The following is a 20,797-nucleotide window of genomic DNA, read 5'->3' on the forward strand; positions in this document are numbered from 1 at the left end:
GATACAGAAGAGATTTGTAAAAAGAGTACTGTTTTGTTATTATCATACTTAGCAGCGCATGTCCATAAAGCGAGTTTGAAAAAATTCCAATATTGTCGAAAGGAGGTGGCTTATTTGGGCTACCTACTTTCGAGAGAGGGGAGAAGACTGACACCAGAAAGGATAGAAAGTATCTCTGGTATGCCTATTCCAAAAACCCAGAAAGGAGTCAGAGCCATAATAGGCATGGCTTCATATTGCCGTCAATGGATAGCAAACTTCGCGGTGATTGTGAAACCAATGGTGGCATTGATGAAGAAGGAAGTTGTGATGCCTTTCCAATGGAATGAAGAATGCCAGAAAGCATTTGATCTGCTCAAAACTGCATTGTGCTCCGCCCCAGTTTTGGGCACACCAAACTATGAAAAGATTTTCAGATTATTTGTGCATGAGAATGAGGGCTGCGCGTTGGCTGTTTTGACACAGGGACAAGGTGGAAGAAATAGACCATGCGGTTATTTTTCTTCCGTGCTGGACTATGTGGCATGCGCTTTACTACGTTGTTTGTGAGCTGTTGCAGCGGCTGCTGCGTCAATGAAACAAACTGAAGGAATGGTGCTGGGGCACACCTTAATTTTAATGGTGCCACATGCCATAGACGTTCTATTAAATAGAACGCAAACGCAACACCTCACGTCCGCTAGATTGACTAGATATGAAATTGTCCTATTTGCACCCCACATTCAAATTATGAGGTGTAGCGCTTTGAATCCAATAGAATTAATGCCACTGCCAAGTGGAGAAATAAGGGAAAATGAATCACCTCCCCACGATTGTTTAATGGTTAATGAAGAAGAAACTAAAGGAAGAGTTGATTTAACAGACACCCCACAGAAAGAGCCAGATGGAAAAATGTTTTGTGATGGCTTCTGCTTCAAATTACCTGATGGCACATAAACTGCTGCCTATGCCATTACAACACCAAAAAAGTATTCTAGAAAGAAAATGAATCCCCTACAACTCTGCACAAGCCGCAGAGATAATAGTATTAACCAGAGCATGTGAAATTTCTGAATATTTGAGTGTAAACATATATACTGACAGCCAATACGCCTTTGGGGTGGTGCATAACTTTGGCCGACTCTGGGGTGAGAGGGGTTTCTTGACATCACATGGAACCAGGATTCAACATGGCCCTTTGATTGTACGATTGCTGTCTGCACTTACGTGTCCGAAGCGCCTAGCAATAGTAAAATGCGAGGCGCATAAAAAAGTAACATGTAAAGTAGGAGAGGGAAACACATTTGCAGACAGGATTGTAAAACAAACTGCCACTGATTTGAGTACCAAAATGTTAACAGTACAGTCAGAAGAAGTGCCTTGCATGATAGAGAATGGGATAGCTACTGTCAAAGAGATGCAGGCACAAGCAACTGCTGATGAAATACAAGAATGGGCTGAGGGCTCTGCAGAATTAGATCTAGAAGGTTGCCGGGTAGACAAGAAGAGTAGAAATTGGATGCTGCCCAACTCCTATGTAACTGCAATGGTTACTATGGCCCACAGTCCCACGCACATTTGTGCAAAGAAAATAATTCAGCATTTAGCTACAGTATGGCAGAACACACACATAAAAAAGAATGCAGAAAAGCTGGTACAGAATTGCATAACGTGTTTGCCTCACAATGTTGGAAAAGGAACAGCTACTCCAACAGGTAGCTTTGCCCCTCCCCCCCCTCTGTGCCATTTTAGGTGATCCATTTTGATTTTATAGAGATGGAACGGTGTCAGAACTTAAAATATGTACTGGTGGTTGTGTGTGCATTCAGTAAATGGGTGGAAGCATATCCACTGTAGGATTGTACTGCCATGAGCACTGCTAGAGTGATGTTAAAGGAGTACTTTTCGCGGTTCGGCTTGCCCCGAGTCATATGGTCAGACAATGGCCCGCACTTTATTGGCACAGTAATATTACAGATTTGCGCAGTTCTTCAGATTGATAAAAGATTCCATTGTGCCAGGCACCCGATGAGTGCCAGGCTTGTTGAACGTCAGAACGGCATATTAAAGGCCAAGATTAGTAAAATGTGTGCAGGAAACAAGTTACGCTGGACGGATGCATTACCCCTAGCTTTGTTGTGCATGCGCACATCGGTGCAAGCAAGGACTGGGCTCTCCCCCTATGAGATCGTGATGGGGAGGCATGCTAATTTTTGGTGTGCGCCGCAGCCAAGGCGGTTGAATAAAGTAGAATACCCTGTGCTCAGTACATACTGTAACCTGTTAATACAGAAATTGCGTTTGATTCATCAGCAGGTGCAGGAGGCTCTTCCTATCAGATACACTAGTCCGTGGCATTCTCTGCAGCCAGGCGACTGGATCCTGGTGAAGAATTTCGAGAGGAAGTCATTGCTTGAACCCAGATGGCGTGGGCCCCACTGAGTACTTTTGGCAACGCAGACAGCAGTCCGTGTGGACGGTAGGAAGGCGTGGATACATGCCACGCATACAAAGAAAGTTCCATCGCCATTGAAAGAACTGCCTGATCCAGACGACAAAAAAGAGACGGCTGCCTCTGAAACGGAGGAAATTGTTGCCAGTTCTCTGCCACTAAATCTGTATGATCCTGAAACAAAGCCTGTAAAGATTGCTATTAAGGAGAAAGGGCTAAGAGTGCCCCAACGTTGCCCAGCAGGATCTGCATCGCTGCTGGCTGAAACGAAGCCTGCATCATCACTTTGGCGCCCACCACTTTTCGTTGCGCCGCAGGCTGACTCTGAGCCTATATCTGGAGGTGCACTCGCACTATTCATTGATCACACCATACCTGGAGCAATGCGGAACAATCTATGGCCTCGAGACAAGAAGTGATCAGAGATTTGTTCTATTTCCTTTATTGCCTCTATTTCCCATCACAGATGAAGTGGGAACCGGAGGCCTAGGGGAGAGAGGCGTGGGAGTTGTGCAAATCTGACAGCTCAGGAACGCGGCTACCCGGTGCTATCTTTGAAAACAAAAAAATCCATTTGTTGATCACCCCACACGAACAAGTGGGGCTCATATGGTACAAAGGCAATTGATGACTGCTCTGGAGTTCTTTGAGCAAATGTGTAGAAGCAAGATAAATGCCTGCACCAGCTTCTGCCCCCTCCTGCACCAATGCTGATAATGTAGTAAATATAGAGACTGTAATGTTGCCGAAAAAACAGTGCCGAAAGAATTGTATGCTGATCTTAACAATAGTTATGTGTGTCATGAGTATAATAGCCCCGATAATGACGGTACTGGTATTATGGTATCTAGAAGAAATACACCCATTGGAAGTGTTCTTGCCTATTAGAAATATTTCTGCCACTGAAAGCCCGGTCCATGTAATCTCCTATACTTTGTCCTCAATGGAAGAGAGAGACAGGGAAGGATATGGAAATAACACATTACTTCTGATAATGAATATGACACATTCAATCCTGAGAAAAAACAATTGTTGGGATTGTACCCATATACCGCAACATGGTGGAAAGGGAATAGGTTGGTATGTACAGCCATTGCCATTGAGTTCTGCATGTTACGCATCCTTAAGTGCATTATATTATGGAAATGGAATAAGAGTGAAACGGGTCAATTAGATAGAACAAACATGGATGAATTTGAGGAGGTAATAATGAAACCTGTAGGTTGTTCTATATTTCACAAAACAAGACTAATAACACCAGTAATAATGCCACAATATAGACTATATGTGCCATATAAATCATCTGTAATCATGTTTCACATGAACCTAGAAGGGAATACGGATACAGTGCCCCCCTCGTATACAGTAAATTATAGTCCACGCTCTGTCCCATTTTGCTTAAGAAAGAAAGGCTCCTATTCAGTAGGGACCTTCACTAGATGTATGAACATAGCGTTCCTCGACAGAGAGGAAGAACCAGTATATATAGGTGATTCTGTCTATTTTATATGTGGAGAAAAAGCTTATCCCTGGTTGCCTAGAAATTGGGGAGGTACTTGTTACTTGGGGATTCTAGTTCCGGGGGTGTTTCTTTCAAAAACAGCAGATATAGCAAAACTATCTAGATCAAGACCACGACGAAATGAGGAAGGAGGATTAATTGCAGAAGACATAGAAAAATCATTTATACCATTTTGGGGTCAAGCAATAAACTCCTATAATATAAGACAACTGTCCAGAATATTAGAAATAACGATAAATGGGACAACAGATATATTATACAACATGACTTTGGAGGAAAAAGGGATTAGATTGATGACACTCCAAAATAGGAGAGGAATCCCTCCCCAGGGATGGACACCAAGCCGCAAAGGTGCCCTCTCCTGCCCCTTGCACAAACCCTTTGTGAGAGAAATTTCTCCACCATTGGATCTTTCATAGATTCACTTGAATTTTCCCTGTTGTCAGGCTGGGAATCCTCAGTAACATAGAATAGTTTATTTTTAAAATTGAAACTGCAGTCACTGAGACATTTTGGGTCATATCGCCTCACAACCAATAGAAAGAGCTTTGTTCCACCCTTGGAGGCCAGCTTCAAATTTTTTACTGCACGTTATGTGTTGCGAGTCCTCAGAAATCTTTCTCTGAATTCTTCAGTGTTTGTTCTGTTTTATGGCACATTCTTCTGTTTCTTTACCGATAGTAAAGATCCTTGACTCTAGCAAGTCTGGGGTTGCTCCTGTTACAGTGGCCATCACCCCATTGGAACGGGTTGTTTCGTGTGAGGCCTTCTTCTATCCATCGTGGGTTCCAGAAAGAAAAGTCTCTTCAAGGCCTGTGCCAGATGCAGCCTCATAAATGTCAATGTGGAAGATCTCCACAATGATTGTTTCTATTGCCTGTACCCGGCACACGACTTTCAAGACTGCTCAATCTGTCAATAGTTTTTTAATAAAACGCTCTGGAACCGCCATGCAGGTTAGTGGCGTGGCTCGACTATGCTGAGTATGCCTCTGACTTGGCTTTGGTCCATAGTCATGCCTCCCTCAGACAAAGCAGGCCCATCCAACATACTCCCTCTTCCAAGAGTTTGAGATCACACAAGGATACTTCCTGTGGGAGGAAGGCTAAAAATGTCCAGTCAAACTCAGCCATGCATGTCACGGCATTGATTACAGCATCAACAACTAACTTTGCGTCTTCAAAGAAGCACTCCTTGTCAACTGCATTGACGGCTATACAGGTCACATCTACTTCCTCGTCCAAAACAACATCAACGGCCGAAGGCAAGTCATCGCCCACGACTCTTGTCGACAAACCAAGGTGGCAAGTCTTTGTCCATGACTCCGCTGATGAGTCAAGGCAAATCATTTCATTCTATTTATTTTCATTTATTGTGATGTATATTGCGCTTTCGCCAAAGTGCCATGAACAATAAGATAAGTAGGTCTCGAAGAATAGGAACTGGATAGAAGATATGTTTTGAGCCCAGTTCGGAAGAGATAAGTGGAAGAAGAACAAATTAAAAGTGGAAGGGAATTCCAATGTAAGGGTGCCAAAAGAGAAAAAGAGTGGAAACGGGACGAGGAACAGGGGGGTTTGGGAACAACCAGCCCAGAAGTGGATTCCAAACATAGAGATCTGGCTGGAATGTAGATTTAAATAAGAGAAGCTCGATAAGACGGAGCAAGACTGTGAAGACCTTTGAAAACAATAGAAAGGAAGTGAAAGAGGGACGAGACTCAAAGGACATGAAAGCAGCAGAAGAAAGAGCTGTAGAAATAGAAGAGTTAAAAGATAGTTTGAAAGGTAGGCGAATAGCAGAATTATAGATAGAATAAAGAGGAGCGAGACAAGCAGCCGGCAGGCCAATCAAGAGAAAACAACAGTCAATGCAAGAAAAAATAAGGGTAAAAATCAGAAGCTTAGTGGCTTGAAAAGACAGAAAAGGGCGTGCACGCCAGAGATTATAAAGGATAAAGCAACAATTATGAGCAGTGAGAGAAATTAGGAAGAGTAGGAGAGAGGAAGAACTCCAAGATTGCGAGCTGAGGTGGAAAAAGGAAGCTTTGTAGGGGGAAAGAGAAGAGAAGATGGGGATGAAAGGGGAGATGGGGGCAAAGAAGGGAAACTCGTTTTGGAAGAATTCAAGTAAAGAAGGTGAGAAGCCATCCACGCTTGGGCAGCAGAAAGACAAGCAGAAACATTAGAGTGGAGAGCATAATTGAATTCGGAAAAAGATAAATATATTTGAGCATCGTCCACATAGAAATGGCAGGACAGATTGTATGAAGAGATAAGTGAAGAGAGAGGAATAGTGTAAAGAAAAAATAAAAGAGGGCCAAGAACAGAACCCTGAGTGACACCATGAAGAAGAGTATGAGGTGTAGAGAGCTGACCCGCCCAGGAAACAGAATCGGTAGAGCCAGAGAGATAGGTTTTGAACCAGGATAGAGAGGATCCCGTAATACCCAAAGATGAAAGTGTAGATAACAAGGTAGGATGTCCGAGACATGCAACAGAGCCGTTTCAGTGTAGTGACCAGGCCTAGAACCAGATTGCAGTGGAGGAAGGAGAGAATTAAGATGAGGAAACATCTAAATTTGGGTATAAGTGAGTCTCTCCAAGAGTTTAGAAAGAAAGGGAAGTAATCAAATAGGGTGATAATGTGCAGCTAATGACAGATCAAGTGATGATTTTTTTTAAATAGGAATTACAATAGCATGTTTAAAAACATAAGGTAAGTTAGAATGTTAGGATAGACTAATGGAATAAATGAATAGGAAATTGAATCAGAAGAAGTAGTTGGATGAGCACGAGAGAGGAACTGAACATTGACATTATCTGTAATAGGAGAAAAGGCAGTAAATGAAGGGATGGAAACAGAAGGTAGTGGAGCGGCATAGACTGAGGGGCAAGGGGGGAAAAGGAAGCACAGAGACTTTAGTAGTGAAATAACTGATAGAACCAACGAGGATCCCTAGAAAGAGTAAATGGTCAAGGAGGAGAAATATTGCTTTTTGCTAGATGAAGAAGAGTATCATAGAAAGAATGAGCAGAGTATAGAAGATCAAGGTCATGAAGGAATTGATATATATTCCTTCGGGCGCTCAAGTTTCTGGAGAGAATTACGAAGAACAAGAAGAGCGGGGTAAGCCATGGACGAGGAGATTTACGGGAGGGAGTAAAGGGATGAGAAGGATACAGAGAGTCTAGATGATTAAATGTAAGAGTAGTTTGGAGAACATCCGGAGCAGAATCAGCGGTTAGAGTAGCAAAGGAATGAATGGGAGGAAGAGAAGAAGTCAGAGTAGCAGTAAAAGGGGAAGAATCAAAGCAGCGTAGATCACAATGCAAACACGTTTATGTAGGGGCAAGTAAGTGTGGAGGGTGGGCAAGGTGAATGGAAAAGGACATGATCTGAGGAATATACAGGATAAGAAAAAACCAAGGCATTACAAGGAACAGAGGAAAAGTGCTTGTTCACAATTCGATCGACGACACAGGGTAAATCTTCATCGATGACCGAGAACAAGTATTCGACCACGGCTCCATTGATGGATCAGAAGACTAAACCTTCCACTCCATCGACGACATCATCAGTTGCTAAGACTTCATACCAGCTATTGATTAATTTTTCAATGATTACCACCTTCTTGTTGTCTGCGACAGGCACCCTGCAATCTCCTTTGGCACCGGCTGCCTTACCCAGTTCTCCACGTCCTTTTCCTCTAGCTCTTGGTGTGACTCCTGCTGTGTCAGGTCTGTTGGCATTCCTGCCTGAGGTGATTTTTCAAAGTGGTCTGAACTCCAATTTCCAGGAACCTGAAGGAGTTTTTTCCGATGACGATATGGAGATCGTACATTCTAGTCCTAAGTGGGCCATGCCACCCCTTAAGGCGGTTCCAGCACCAGCAGTGCTGCCTCCTACCACTACAGCTGGTCTACCTCCGTGCCATGTTCCTCCTTTATTGTAATCTCCTAGGGACAGAGAACTTAGGTTTGAGCTCGCCCAATTCTGGAATACCTTCCCGATGTGAAAGAGGAGGAAGCTTTTTCCCTATTTCTCGAAGGCGAAAATCCTGCTTTCAAATAACATCAAAAGACTACCGGCCCTCATACGGCTCCCCATCATACTGGTTCCAGACATGCCCGGCGACTGACAACTATAAGTCAAGGTCCCAGTTTTACCAGGGTACACAGCGCCACGCCCCTCCTCACACACCAGGTTCCCAACAAAAAAACAAACCTGACCCATTTAGGGAACAGCCCCGCTCCACTTTAGCACCCCAGTGGGAGGGAGGCTTTTCCCAATTCTTTGACCAGTGGCAAACCATCACCACAGACGGATGGGTGTTATCCCTCATCCAGCTGGTTCACATGCTGGAGTTTACTAAGAGACTGCCTACAATTCCTCCCTTACAATAGGTCAAGAAGCATGTACACTTACTACTATAAGAAGTGCGATCGCTCCTGTCAAAGGTGGCTAAGGAACAGGTCCCATTGCGTCAACGGGGACAGGTTATGCACTCCAGGTACTTTCTAGTCAAAAAGGAGTCAAGTGGCTCATGCCCATCCTCGACCTCCATGTCCTCAGCCAGTTCAAACTTTTAAGATGGTGACACTGAAGCATGTCTTGTCTCAGCTTCAGGAACACGACTTGCTCACATCCTTGGAGCTGGAGGATGCGTATTTCCACGCCCCTATTAATCAGAAACACTGCAAATACCTGCGCTTCATAGTGGCAGGTCACCATTTCCAGTTCAAGGCCATGCACTTCGGTCTACATTCAGCCCCAATGATATTTACCAAATGCTTTGCACTGGTGATAGCATACCATTGTCACTCAGGTATACACGTCTACCTGTACCTCGACGACTGGCTGGTGTGGGCAAATTCCCTTCCTATTGCTACCCACTGTAACGAACAGACTATGCAATGCTTACAGTTGCTAGGATCCTCTGTAAACTTTGCGAAATCCTGTCTGACCCCATCTTAGCAAGCGCTCTATTTGGGAGCACATCTGGATGTGCATTCTTGCATAGTTTCTCCCATGGAAGAGGGGGCCGGTCCCTTCTTGACAGAGTCCTCTAACTCTCTCAATCTGTCTCCTAAAGTCCCTCCTAGGGATGATGCCTTTGTGCATTCCTTTCCTTCAGCTTTGCAGGCTCTGCATGTGGCCTCTCCAGGAGTTCCTAGATGCACGCAAGCAGCAGGCCTTGGGATCTTGGGAGGACAAGTTCCTTCTGACGCTGCACTTCAGGAGGCCCTGCGCTGGTAGTTAGTCTGTGCCCATCTCGTTCAATGAGCTACTTTTCTGCTACCTCACCAGTCACTGTCACAACGGATGCCTCTCTGAAGGCCTGGGTCCCGCATACAGAGAATCCGCATGCCAGGGGTCTCTGGATAGACTAAGAGAAGACTCTTCATATCAATCTTCAGGAGCTGCGTGCAGTGTTTTGGGCCCTCCAATCCTTCCTTCCACAATTCAGAGGTCAGGTGGACCGGCTTTCCATAGACAACACCACAAAAATGTTTTATATCCCAGGTGGGCACCAGATCTCTCTGCCTGTCAGCAGAGGACCAGGCTTTGTGGCACTGGGTGTTGGATCAGAACCAGTTCCTCATTCCTTTCCACCTGTCGGGTGTTCAGAACACAATAGTAGATTCCCTCTGAGGGAACTCAGCTCCTGCCACAAATGAGAGCTCCATGAGTCTCAACTCGGCTGAATTTTTCATCAATGGGGCACCCCGGATAGCAACCTCTTCGCCACTCACTCCAACAAGAAGCGCATGGCCTTTGCCAGCACGTTCCACCACCCGGAGAGCCTATCGGAAGCCTTCATGTTCCCCTGGGAGGAGAAGTTCCTGTATGCTTTGCCTCCAATTCCCCTAGTGGCTCAGGATTAAATGTTTTCAGACAACATTAGTGCAGACTGAATATATTGGCCCTGCCTGGCCGAGACTGATCTGATACTCCCACCTCCTTGCCCTGTCTTCTGCCCTGCCGAGTAGGCTACCTCCTCTATTCAGTCTTCTGTCCAGGAGAGACGGCACAGTGCTACACCACGGTCCAGCCTCCCTGAAGCTCCTAGATTTCCGGCGATATTCTCATAACCCATCTGACCCGCGAAGGGCTGGTGGTCCAGGCTGCTACCCTGAACTCAAGGCCGGCGATGTCAAACCTCCTAACGCACAGTGAGTTGAAAAAAACAGATGCCCCCGGGAAAAAAGCATTCACATCGAGGAGCCTTGCACTAAAGGCCATTAATGCTGGTTGTGCTTTTGCAAAATACTCCCACATTCTGTGGAGAACAATATGTGAGGTGGCTGAACACCTCCTAGCAGGTGAGCGAAGATATGGGTTTGTGGACATAGTCAATGAAGGCAATGAAGTGGCGTATCAAGCCCTCCAGGCGGGTCTCAATGCTGCATATTGCGTCGGGAGGTTGATTGGAGCATCGATGGTGCTCCGGAGAGCGTCATACCTCTAATCGTTGGAGTTTTCCCTGAACGTGCAGGCCAAACTACTGGACATGGCCTTCGAGGGTGAGCACCTCTTCGGACCAAACGGCAGATGAATTTCTGGAATGCTTCAAGGAGTCAAAACTTGCAGCAAAGTCTCTCGGGCTGGTGGTTCACCACGGACACTTCCCTGGAAGGCTGGGGAGCCCACACCAGATGTCTGCACGCCAGAGGCCTTTAGCTGCTGGAGGCGAAGGATCTCCAGATCAAAATCCTGGAGCTACGGGCAGTGTTCTGGGCCCTCAAGTCGTTCCTTCCGTCTCTGAAGGGCAAGTTGGTGAGGATCTCAGCAAACAGGGGGGCACTCGATCCCCAACACTCTCCAAAGAAGCGCAGGACTTGTGGTGTTGGGCTGTAGGACGAGAGATGTTCCTCATCCCTCTTCACCTAGCGGCAGTCAAGAACACAATCGCAGACTCCCTCAGCAGGGAATTGCGCTCCTGTCACGAGTGTGAACTTCGGCAGGACCATGTGGACAGCCTCTCTGTCAAGTGGGGCAGGCCCAAGATCGATTTCTTTGCGACGGCGGCAAGCCCCAAATGCCAGAAGTTTGCCAGCAGATTCCACCAACCGAGGAGCCTGGCGGATGCATTCTCCTTCCCGTGGGAAGGGATGTTTCTGTACATGTTGCCTTTCCTGCTATGAGTCATCAGCACACTCAGACAGTGCCTGCGGGCGATGCTGTCCGCCGCCACTGTAGGCCTGGGAACGGCCTCTGTAGGCTTCCTGAGTTGTGGATCTGGACAGCTGGCGGTACGAAGAGGAGAAACCTTTGGAAGACCTGCTCGACTTTCCCCTGGAGGAGTGAAAAGAACAGCACTGCAGGGAACGGGCCATCTCTGTATCCACCTTGATGGCCTGAAGGCACTCGTCAACAACCTTTCCGAACAAGTTCTCTCCGTCGAAGGGCATGTCCAACACCTTCGCCTGGACCTACTGCCGGAAATTCGACAGACAGTGCCAATGCACGAATGTGAAGACTCCTTGCCCCTTCGTGGTCGAGGCAGATTTGGAATCCGGACCTTCGTAACCTGTCATTGTCACCTCCTGTCAAGCTGCCAGTGTTTCTGGATCTTCTCACCAAAGGAGGCACAATCCTTCATCACGACCCAGGATCGCTGAACCTGAGAGCCAGGCTCCTGCAACCCTAGAGTTTGGAGGATATGAGTTGCCTGCAGATTGCATGGAGGTCCTCGCCAATGTTAGGCCGTCAGCGACTTTGAAGTGCTACGGTCACAAGTGGAAGCGTTTCGCTACGTGGTGCCGTTCTCAGAAGATTACCCCTCTGAGGGTTACAGCCCGCAGATTCTTCCATACTTGCAATCCTTGGCCAAGGCTGGACTGGCACAAACCTCTATCAAGGTACATCTGGTGGCTATCTCCCGCTACACCAGGTCTCCAGGAAGGTCTTCATTTTGGTCTAATCGACTCGTCGAGGAGTTCCTCAAAGGACTTTTTCGATCTTTCTCACTGGTGAATGCTTCTGCCCAGGCGTGGGAACTAAACGTGGTTCTGACGAGGCTCATGGGGGCCCCCTTGGAGCCTATGCATCAGGCCCCCATCAAGTTTCTCTCACGGAAAACTGCCTTCCTTGTGGCCATCACCTCTGCCAGGAGGGTAGGTGAGATCAAGGCCTTATCCTGCAAACAGCTATACCTGACTTTCCACGAATCGAGGGTGGTGTTGCGGACAGACCCCTCTTTCATACCGAAGATTCTGTCGGAATAACACCTCAATTAGCCTTTGGTGTTACCTTTTTTTTCCCGAAGCCTTTGTCACTGGCTTAGAGGGCCTTGCACTAGCTGGACTTTGCTCGTGCCTTGAAGTTCTTCGTGACACGCATGAAGAGTTTTCAAAAGACTTCACAGCTGTTTGTGAATTTTGGTCCTGTGAACCAGGGGAAGGCCTTGTCCAAGGCTTCCATTTCAAGTTGACTCTCTGGGTGCATCACACACTGTCATCGATTGGGGAGCCGACCGCTGCCAGGCCGTCCGAGATCCCACTCCACCAGAGCCATCGCTGCAACCACGGCGTTCCTGTCTGGTGTGCCTCTGCTGGACATCTGCAGGGCTTCTACGTGGAGGTCCACGCACACCTTCACAAAGTTCTACTGTGTCGACAGGGATTCCAGGGAGTTCAGAGTCGGCCAAGCAGTGCTACGCAACTTGTTCGCTTGAGGTAAGTCTGTTGAGCCTTGCCACCTCCCGTGGTTGTGTAATGTTGTACTGCTATGTATTCATTATTCATGAGAATGTTAATCCATGCCAGACCCCATGCTGGAGAAGGAACACATTACTTACCTATAAGTATTTAGTTCTACAGCATGGGTCTGGCATGGATTCAAACGAGACCACTCCCTCCGACCCCTCTGTGACTCTTCTTGGTCATACTGCCGCTTTACGTGCTTACCAAATGGAAAGATGGCTGCCAGAGGAGGGGCTTAGGTAGAGGGCTGTCGTTGGATGGGGGCAGTATGACCAAGAGGACAGTGATTTGTTCAAAGGAGAAATACAGTTTGAAAGTGAAACAGTTTTTTTCTTTTACCGAGGATTCCTAGCCTCACGGCAGGGAATATTCATGAGCATGTGAATCCATGCCAGACCCATGCTGGAAAACAATCATTACAGGTGAGTAACTTGTTCCTTCTCTATCACGCCCTATCGCAACTTTCAGTGGTTTGCGACAGGACTGCGTTCTAGACTTTATATATAAAGCCGACGGTTGCTTCTTGGATCTCTTTTTTTCACTGAACGAAAAATGTTATCACTCAGGTTTCCCAGGCATTCCAGCAACTCATGTTTTGTTAGAGGACTTGCTCCTACCCTCTCTGTGTTCAGCGGCATTTCCTGCGCCATTATGGTGTATCAAGCACCTACTCTCTCCTTTCCCTTATCAGGTGTTAGGCTTGGATGACCAGATCGATGATTGTTTTTATTTATTTTTATGATTGCTATATGATTGCTTTTATGTTTGGCGACATTAGCTGTACCTGGGTCTCTTTCCATGTCCCAACAGGCGGTAGGGAATCTGACTTCTCCAACATGTTCTTCTGTGCCGGGGAGCTTGCAAAAGCGCCCTTTTGTCTCCTTTCCCACCCTGAGACTGCAGTTGCCTCTATATACTTGCTGCAGCACTGACTGGCTCACCTCTCGCACACAGGTGCACTTTCCAGCTTTGACTTGTTGAATTCAGGCCCCCACGGATAGACCCATGATGCAGGCATTTGGCGGCACTCAGCCTTCCTCCTTACCTCAAGCCCCAGTGGCCTCACTGCTTGGCTTCGGATCCACCCCAAGCTGAGCTCCTGGCCTCAGGGTCACAAACGGGCCTCCAATTGTGCTCACCTCGGCACTGGCAGGCACTCGCGAGCCCCACCTATTTTTTTACCCTGTTCAAGGGACCTCGCTTCGGGCATGTCCTGCCCCCAGCCGCCACCTCCTGCTTCACATACGGATCTGCCAGCCTCCTAATCCTCTGTGTTGCCTCTCAATGCTAGAGCCAAGCCACACCCACATCCAGCTGTGGAGTCCAGGAGGAGGGCTGCCACCAAATGCTCACTGCATGACTTCAGGGTTCGTCTAAGAGGCCCGGAGACCCCGTGGCTGGGTGCTCTCTCAGGCCGGCTGGTGTGCTTGTTCAACCTGGGCCAGCTCCATGCTTCTGCCACACATCATCCGGCTTAGCAGGTGCTCAGGGGGGCTGAACTTCCAGCTCACACCCTCTGTATTGCGTCCGGGGCGGGCTTTATGTGCGGAGTCACCAGGGGCTTCCAGAAAACATTCAGTAAGCAGGCATTATGGGCGCCACCGGCGACGCCCCTGCTATACTCCTTTTGTAAGCAAGTTTCAGCTTCCCCGTCCATGCAGGGCCAGAGAATCTCACGGCCCGATTGGGGTACATGGGCCTCAAAGGGCAATCTTCATGAGCCTCTGCGTCAGGAGCAATAGCGCCCATGAAGCCTCTTTGAGTTCTCCTCGCATGTTTCTGTGGTTGGAGGAAGAGTCTCCGGGCACTGGGACAGGTGGAAGGAAATCACTTCCAACGTCACTTTCCTTCAGTTGGTTGAGTTGGGATAGTGCCTCCCCTTCCCCAATAGACTGCCAGACAGGACAGTCCGCCACCACTTTCCTCGACAGCTAGAACTTTAACTCCAAGAACATACTGATGGAGGGTGTACTGGAGGAGTTGCCAGACACGAGGATAGAGGTTTGGGCTGGTATACCGGATACTTTCTGGTGCCCAAGAAAGGGGAAGGACTCCTTCCTATCCTTGACCTGAGGGCCTTAAACAAGTTTCTGAGGAAGGACAAGTTCAGGATGTTGACCATGAGGGAGATTCCCCAAGCTCTGCAATTCCAAGATTGGTTGGTGTCACTGGACTTTCAGGGTGCATGCTTATCCATTGGAAGCACGGGCGATTCCTAAGGTTCGTAATTCGGTACAATCATTATCAGTCGAAAGTGCTTCCTTTTGGCATAACCTCTGCTCCCAAAGTTTTCACCAGATTGATGGCAGTAGTGGCGGTGCACCTCAGGAGATCCGGCATCCAGGTATTCCCATACTTGAACTACTGGTTGATCCGTGGGAGGTCCACACGGCAGGTTTCTTTGAACCTCAAGGACACCTGCTCCCTGCTTCACAGTTTGGACTTCTCCCTGAATTCCCAGAAGTCCCATACTACACCAACGCAGAGGCTCATGTTTATCGGGGCAGTCCTGAACACTGGGGCGGGGAAGGGATTCCCCCGCCTGAGGAGAGAGTTGTCAGCATCATTCAGATGGTCACATGGTTCCAGAACTCCAGCAATCTGCCAGCATCCGCCTTCCTCTGTCTCTTGGGTCTTATGGCCTCCTGCATTCTCCTGGTGCCAGAGGCCAGGCTGCGGATGCAATCCCTTCAGTGGCTTGTGAGGGGTCAGTGGTCAGAATAGTATGGTAAAATGTCAGGTGTCCTCTGGATATCGAGGGCAGTGGCCAGCAACCTCTCCTGGTGTCTTGCACATCTGCCAAGCATCAACCTGGGCTTCTCAGTACACATTTGCAAAGCATTACTGTTTGGATTCCATTTCCGGACAGGACGCCCGTTTCTGAAGGTCGGTCCTTCAGATTTTTCTGCTCTAAGTGGTGTCCTTTGGTCTCCTCCCTCCTCCAGACACATGTGGAATCGGTAGCAGGAATTAATCCATTCGAAGAACAAATTGCTTCTCTCTAATGTTTCTGATTGGTGTTCTTCCCACTAATTTCTTATCACCCTCTCAAACGGCTCCACTTTATTTATTTAGTTATTTGACATATTTATGGCGCCTATACACAAGTGTTTCCAGGCACCACAAGACACGCTGGGGGCATAGGAATATAACAAAAACGGTTGTATTGGCCATGTGACAATCCTACCGTGCAAGTACAAAACAAGATGGTAAGTGCAGGGGGGGAGGTAGAGGGAGTAGTGCAGGAGTGGGGTGCCCAATGGAGGGGGGGGTGGGCAAGTGCTTGGGGGACCAAGATGGCAAGTGCCAGGGGAAAGAGATGGATAAGGGAGGGTGAGTGCGGTGGACATGGTGGACCAGGTTAGGTCTAGTCCAGGGAAGGGATCCCGAGGGCAAGTGCTGGTGGGGAGTACTGGGGGGACTTGTAGGGGGTGGTTTGGCCCCTGTGTCACTCAGAAGTGACCAGGCCACAGTCGGAGTGGCAGAGGGAGTGTTTAGCACGGGAGGGGGGAGAGGGAAGGAATAGGAGAAAAGGAAATGAGAAGTTTCCGGAACTTAAGAAGAACCTGCTCAAGTCTAAGAGGGGTGGGGAGGCTGTTCTAGAGGGAGAAACCAGATGAGGAGCGAGATCTACATCCCACGCGCTGCTTGGAGAAACGTTTGACCTGCAGAGAGTTGGAGCCAGAGGACAGAGGGACTCTGGCAGTTAGGTATTTAGGGAGGGAAAGCTGAATGTAGAGAGGCCCCAGGCCCCAGACAGCCTTGTGGGTGATGCAGGGGTCTTGAATTTGATCCGGTCACTGGGCGCTAGTGAAGATAATTTAAGGCTGGAGCGATGCAGTCCCTGGTCTTGAGGCCAAGGATAAGTCTTGCAGTATTATTCTGGTTTAGTTGAAGGGGGCGAAAGGACGAAAGAGGTAGATTGAGGAAGAGGCTGTTGCTGTAATCCAGCCTAGAGAGAACCAGGGCTCTGGAGACGTTGAGCTTCTGGGGGAAGATGAGGAAAGGTAGAATGCCCCTGAGGAGGTGGCAGTGAAAGTTGAACTACTTGGCAAGGTCTGCGATTTGTGGAGAGAAAGAGTCAAAGATTATCACCAGGTTTTTTGCCTCACAAGTGGCTGAAGAGAGGGGACCCAAGGAGGCTGGCCAGAGAGTGGAGAGGAAACAAGGAGCAGGTGTCCCAATGATGGATAGCTAGTAACCATTAGTTCCATGGTTTCTCAGCGTCAGAGTACTAGGGGAAAAGGGTGTAACGTAGGTCACGGGACACACTACCTCGATATATACTTACCCTCAACTCCTGTCCAGAGTGTAGAAGTATCAGCGGAACTGGCACAGAGCTGCACTCCAACCCCTGGTGCCAGTAAAGGATACAAAGATCATCTGTGCTGCGGTTAGGAATATTATAGATGAAGAATCCGTGGAAGGAACATCTATCTGAAGTAATATTAACCATAGGTAAGTAATGTATTATTCTAATGTGGGAAGACCTTTGAATATTTTATATTATAAACATGGTGTATCCTTGTTGAAACAATGTAAACCAAAATCAAATTAGACCTACTGAAGTGTTCTGAATAGTCCTGACTCACCCACCAGAAGCCAATCGGCAAGTATTTTCTGGGGTAGCTGCAAAATATGTACGTTTAACTCACCATCTATAAGCATTTTAATAGAATGATTGATCTACCACTGAGATCATTCTTGCTTCATGTTCATTTATGGTAAACCTCTTGCCATATGTAAGACCAGTAGCTAGATGACTCCTTGTGATTAACCATGTGTTAAATTATGTACTGTTTTCAAAGTTCTGGTAAATTAAGTGGTGGGTCACGTTTTATACAACTTTTAAAGGAAAAACATAAAATGATATGTCCAACTGCTCATATCAGAGGGTGTTTAGTTAATATCGGTCTATCTTTTTTAGATGCTGCTCACATAAATGGCCGGGCAAATGTGATCGCAATCCATCCTGACTTTAGAATGGTGGTGCTGGCTAACAGACCTGGATTTCCTTTCTTGGGCAATGATTTCTTTGGCGCATTAGGTAAGTGATTCGCTTTTCATTAAGGAATAGAATGAACCATGAGGGGTGTCTCTGTGGCAAATTTGAAACTACACAGCGCAGCAGTATAACATACCCATGGGGCAGTCCTTGTAGCTTGGGAGCCAATATTATAAACAAAATGATTATTTGATCTTTGCAATCTTTAGTGCAGTTCATAAAGAAACAGACCTGTTGGTTGATGTGTTCTCTAAAGCATAAAGAGATGCATTTTTCCTAAATGTAAATTGGGAGACTAATGTAAATTTACAAATAATTTAAGAAGGAAGCATCAGTCACATAATCCCTTTTACACTATGCAAATGACTGAAGTAGGGTTTCGGTAGTGGTAGGGTGCTTGGCCACGTTCAGCGACAGTGTCAGACTATGGCTCACACATGCATTTACAGTAAACTGTTATAAAAGTACAATGTTGACCCTTTCTAATTATTTATCTCACACGTGTGCAAGATTTTGATTTCTATAATGCGTGACGGGTATTGTGAAGATGCGCTCTGTTAATCCTGTCCTCGTGTAATATGGTTGCATGACTCTAGCTGTCAGATCCACATTTTTAGGCGACTGGCACACATGTATTAATTATATCCATTGTTAGGCTTACGAAAAGACAACATAAACTTAGCCTAGGAAAAAATTACTTCCTCCTTATGTTAGCTAGTGGGGGTTGGTTTTCTGACCCCCACCCAAAGAGTTGTCAGTGCTTTCTTAGGCTCCTGGCCTTCTTCTATAGTTCAAATGTCGTTTAGTCATTCTCTTTTCCTCTTGGGGTTTGGCCAGGGTCAACACCAAAATGGTCGAGTTTTTTCACCCAGTGAATCAGCCTGTCTAGGCCAGTCAAACAGTTCAAAATCTAAATCTAGGCACTGTCTCTGAATGTGTGCTCCTCGTCAGAGACAGCAGGCCTTTGTGGTCTTGATTTTCCTGTATTTACATAACTGAAAATGGGCCTCTTACACGGTAGGCGGTAACCATGGCGCTATTAGCGCCATGGTTGCCACCGGTTTTTTACCGTGTCCGCCTTGGTGGATGGGGGAATTACCGCCCTCCAAGGTGAGCGGGGGCGGTAATTCCCCATTCACCAAGGCACTTCCCCATTCCCATTTTTGTCCCCATAGGGCATAATGGGAATGGGGAAGGCCCTAATTACGGTACCGCAAATTGCGGTACCGTAATTAGCACCAATGTCCCTTTGCGGCACCCTACTTTAACGGCTGGTAAAACCAGCTGTTAAGGTCGGGTCCCGCAAAGGGAACTCGTAGTAAGGCGGTAAGGGTTTACCGGTACCGGCGCCCTTACCGCCTACCGTGTTATGAGGCCCAATGTCTTTCACCCCAGCTCTGGTGTCCCGCCGTGTTTCAGGTGTTTCTCTTGTTCACCCTTATTTTTAATTTGTCATTTTATTGTTTAAAGCACGGATCTATGTCGGGAGCAGCAGAGCGCTGTGCAGAGTGTGGGTTGCCAGCATTTGGGCAGGCATCTTTTAACAGTAGCGCAGTACTGTGAGGTCTGTGCATCGGTATGTGCGTCCATTGGAATTCGTCCTTAGCCAGGTGTTGTTGAAAGAGCCATGTTTTGAGATATTTATTAAAACGGAGAATTGTGGGGGCATTCCGAGCCGACACTGAGATCGAGTTCCAGAGAGTGGGTGCATGACAAGAAAGGGATTGTTTGCGGCTCCTCTCTTTGCGGACAAGTTGTGATTCAAGCCGGTTGATCGATTTGATGCATGAGGAGCGTGTGCCACCAGATACGTGGAGCTTAGCCGCCAGGTATGCTTGTGTGCTACTCGTGATGCATGCAGTCTTGAACAGTAACCCTTGCTTGGGTTGTGGAATTTCTTACCCCTCTACGGGGTATCTTGTGTCTTAACTCGGCTTGGTTTACCTGGCTCTTCAGTACTTCTTTGTTGATCTGTTTTCTCAGCCCCTCGTGCAGAATATGGATTCCCAGCCCCGGATTGTTAATGTGGTTTTTCAATCCATTGAATGAAAAATGATTTACCGGTAATGGTCTTACTGTGGACACTCCCATTCTGCGCCTCTTCTGAAAGCAAAGAATAAGATAATGTTAAATGGGGGCATCTTGGAGGAACTAGGTTAGGTAGCTTCGTGTGCGAGCAAGGTGGGGAAAAAGGGAGAACTGAAGTAAGGGGACATAGTGTTGGCTGTATATGCATGAGATACCTAGGAGCTATCCCGCATTGATGCAGGTAAACCACTCCGGCCCCTGAGGATCCCAGTGCCAAACAGAACTTTAAGAATGCATTCAGAACAGTTATACACATTTATGCTAACAAGATCATATGTATTTCTGATAAGATTCCTGTTAGTACAAGTTTGGACCATCAGTTATCTTTTTACGCTGAACAATATTATATACCCATGAATCCCTGTCTCTGGTACCCATCACTGTTTACAGGTCCAAAATGGAGTCTTGGAGAAAATGGCAAAGAGGTTTCCATGTATAACATGGAATAAGTAGTGAATGCAGAGTGATTTTTCTAGAAGCTCCATATGTGGGAAGCATTCACCTATGGCAAAACTATGCAGCTATCTAATCCCTGTATTTTGTGCTGGATTTCAAAACATATTTGGCTTGTGCGGTTTGGCTTCTGCCGATACATTCCCTGCACATCCACCTGTGCCCATCATCTACAAATGAACCCTTATGCATCAAACCACTCTTGAATTCTATAAAGGTTTCCGTCTTCTTGCTAGACCCAGGGGATGTGCCAAGCAAATATTAAACATTACCAGTTGAGCATAGCTAAAAAACAAAAAAGGATGATAAACAGGAGAAGGGCCTTCACTTTATATAAGCCTCCAAAGCACAGACAGTGATGTAGGAGTTGGAGTATGACATAGAAGAGGACCTGGAGGAGGGACATAGAAGAGGATCTGGAGGAGGGAAGAAAGCAGGAGGTGCGATATAAAAGTACAGAAAAGGAGAGAGCTCGGAGAAGAGAGAGAGAGAAATAGTGGCTCTGACTGGAAAGACCTGGAGAGTGAGTAAGGGAACAATGAGAGAAATGAGAGAGGTGACTAGAAAGATCTGCAAAGGAAATTAAGAGA

The 20,797-nt window shown here is 47.1% G+C and overlaps 1 protein-coding gene across 1 annotated transcript in view; it reads left to right on the forward strand.

Moving 5' to 3' along the window:
* The window catches only part of VWA8 (von Willebrand factor A domain containing 8), a 3,012,337-nt gene that overhangs the window by 1,566,494 nt on the left and 1,425,046 nt on the right, over window positions 1-20,797 (forward strand). The window contains exon 24 of the mRNA XM_069639376.1: window positions 17,589-17,708. Within this exon, the coding sequence (XP_069495477.1) occupies window positions 17,589-17,708 (120 nt within the window). The remainder of the gene's footprint in view (window positions 1-17,588; window positions 17,709-20,797) is intronic.

Source organism: Ambystoma mexicanum, chromosome 7q, assembly GCF_040938575.1.
Source record: "Ambystoma mexicanum isolate Mex_15411 chromosome 7q, UKY_AmexF1_1, whole genome shotgun sequence".
Taxonomy (NCBI): domain Eukaryota; kingdom Metazoa; phylum Chordata; class Amphibia; order Caudata; family Ambystomatidae; genus Ambystoma; species Ambystoma mexicanum.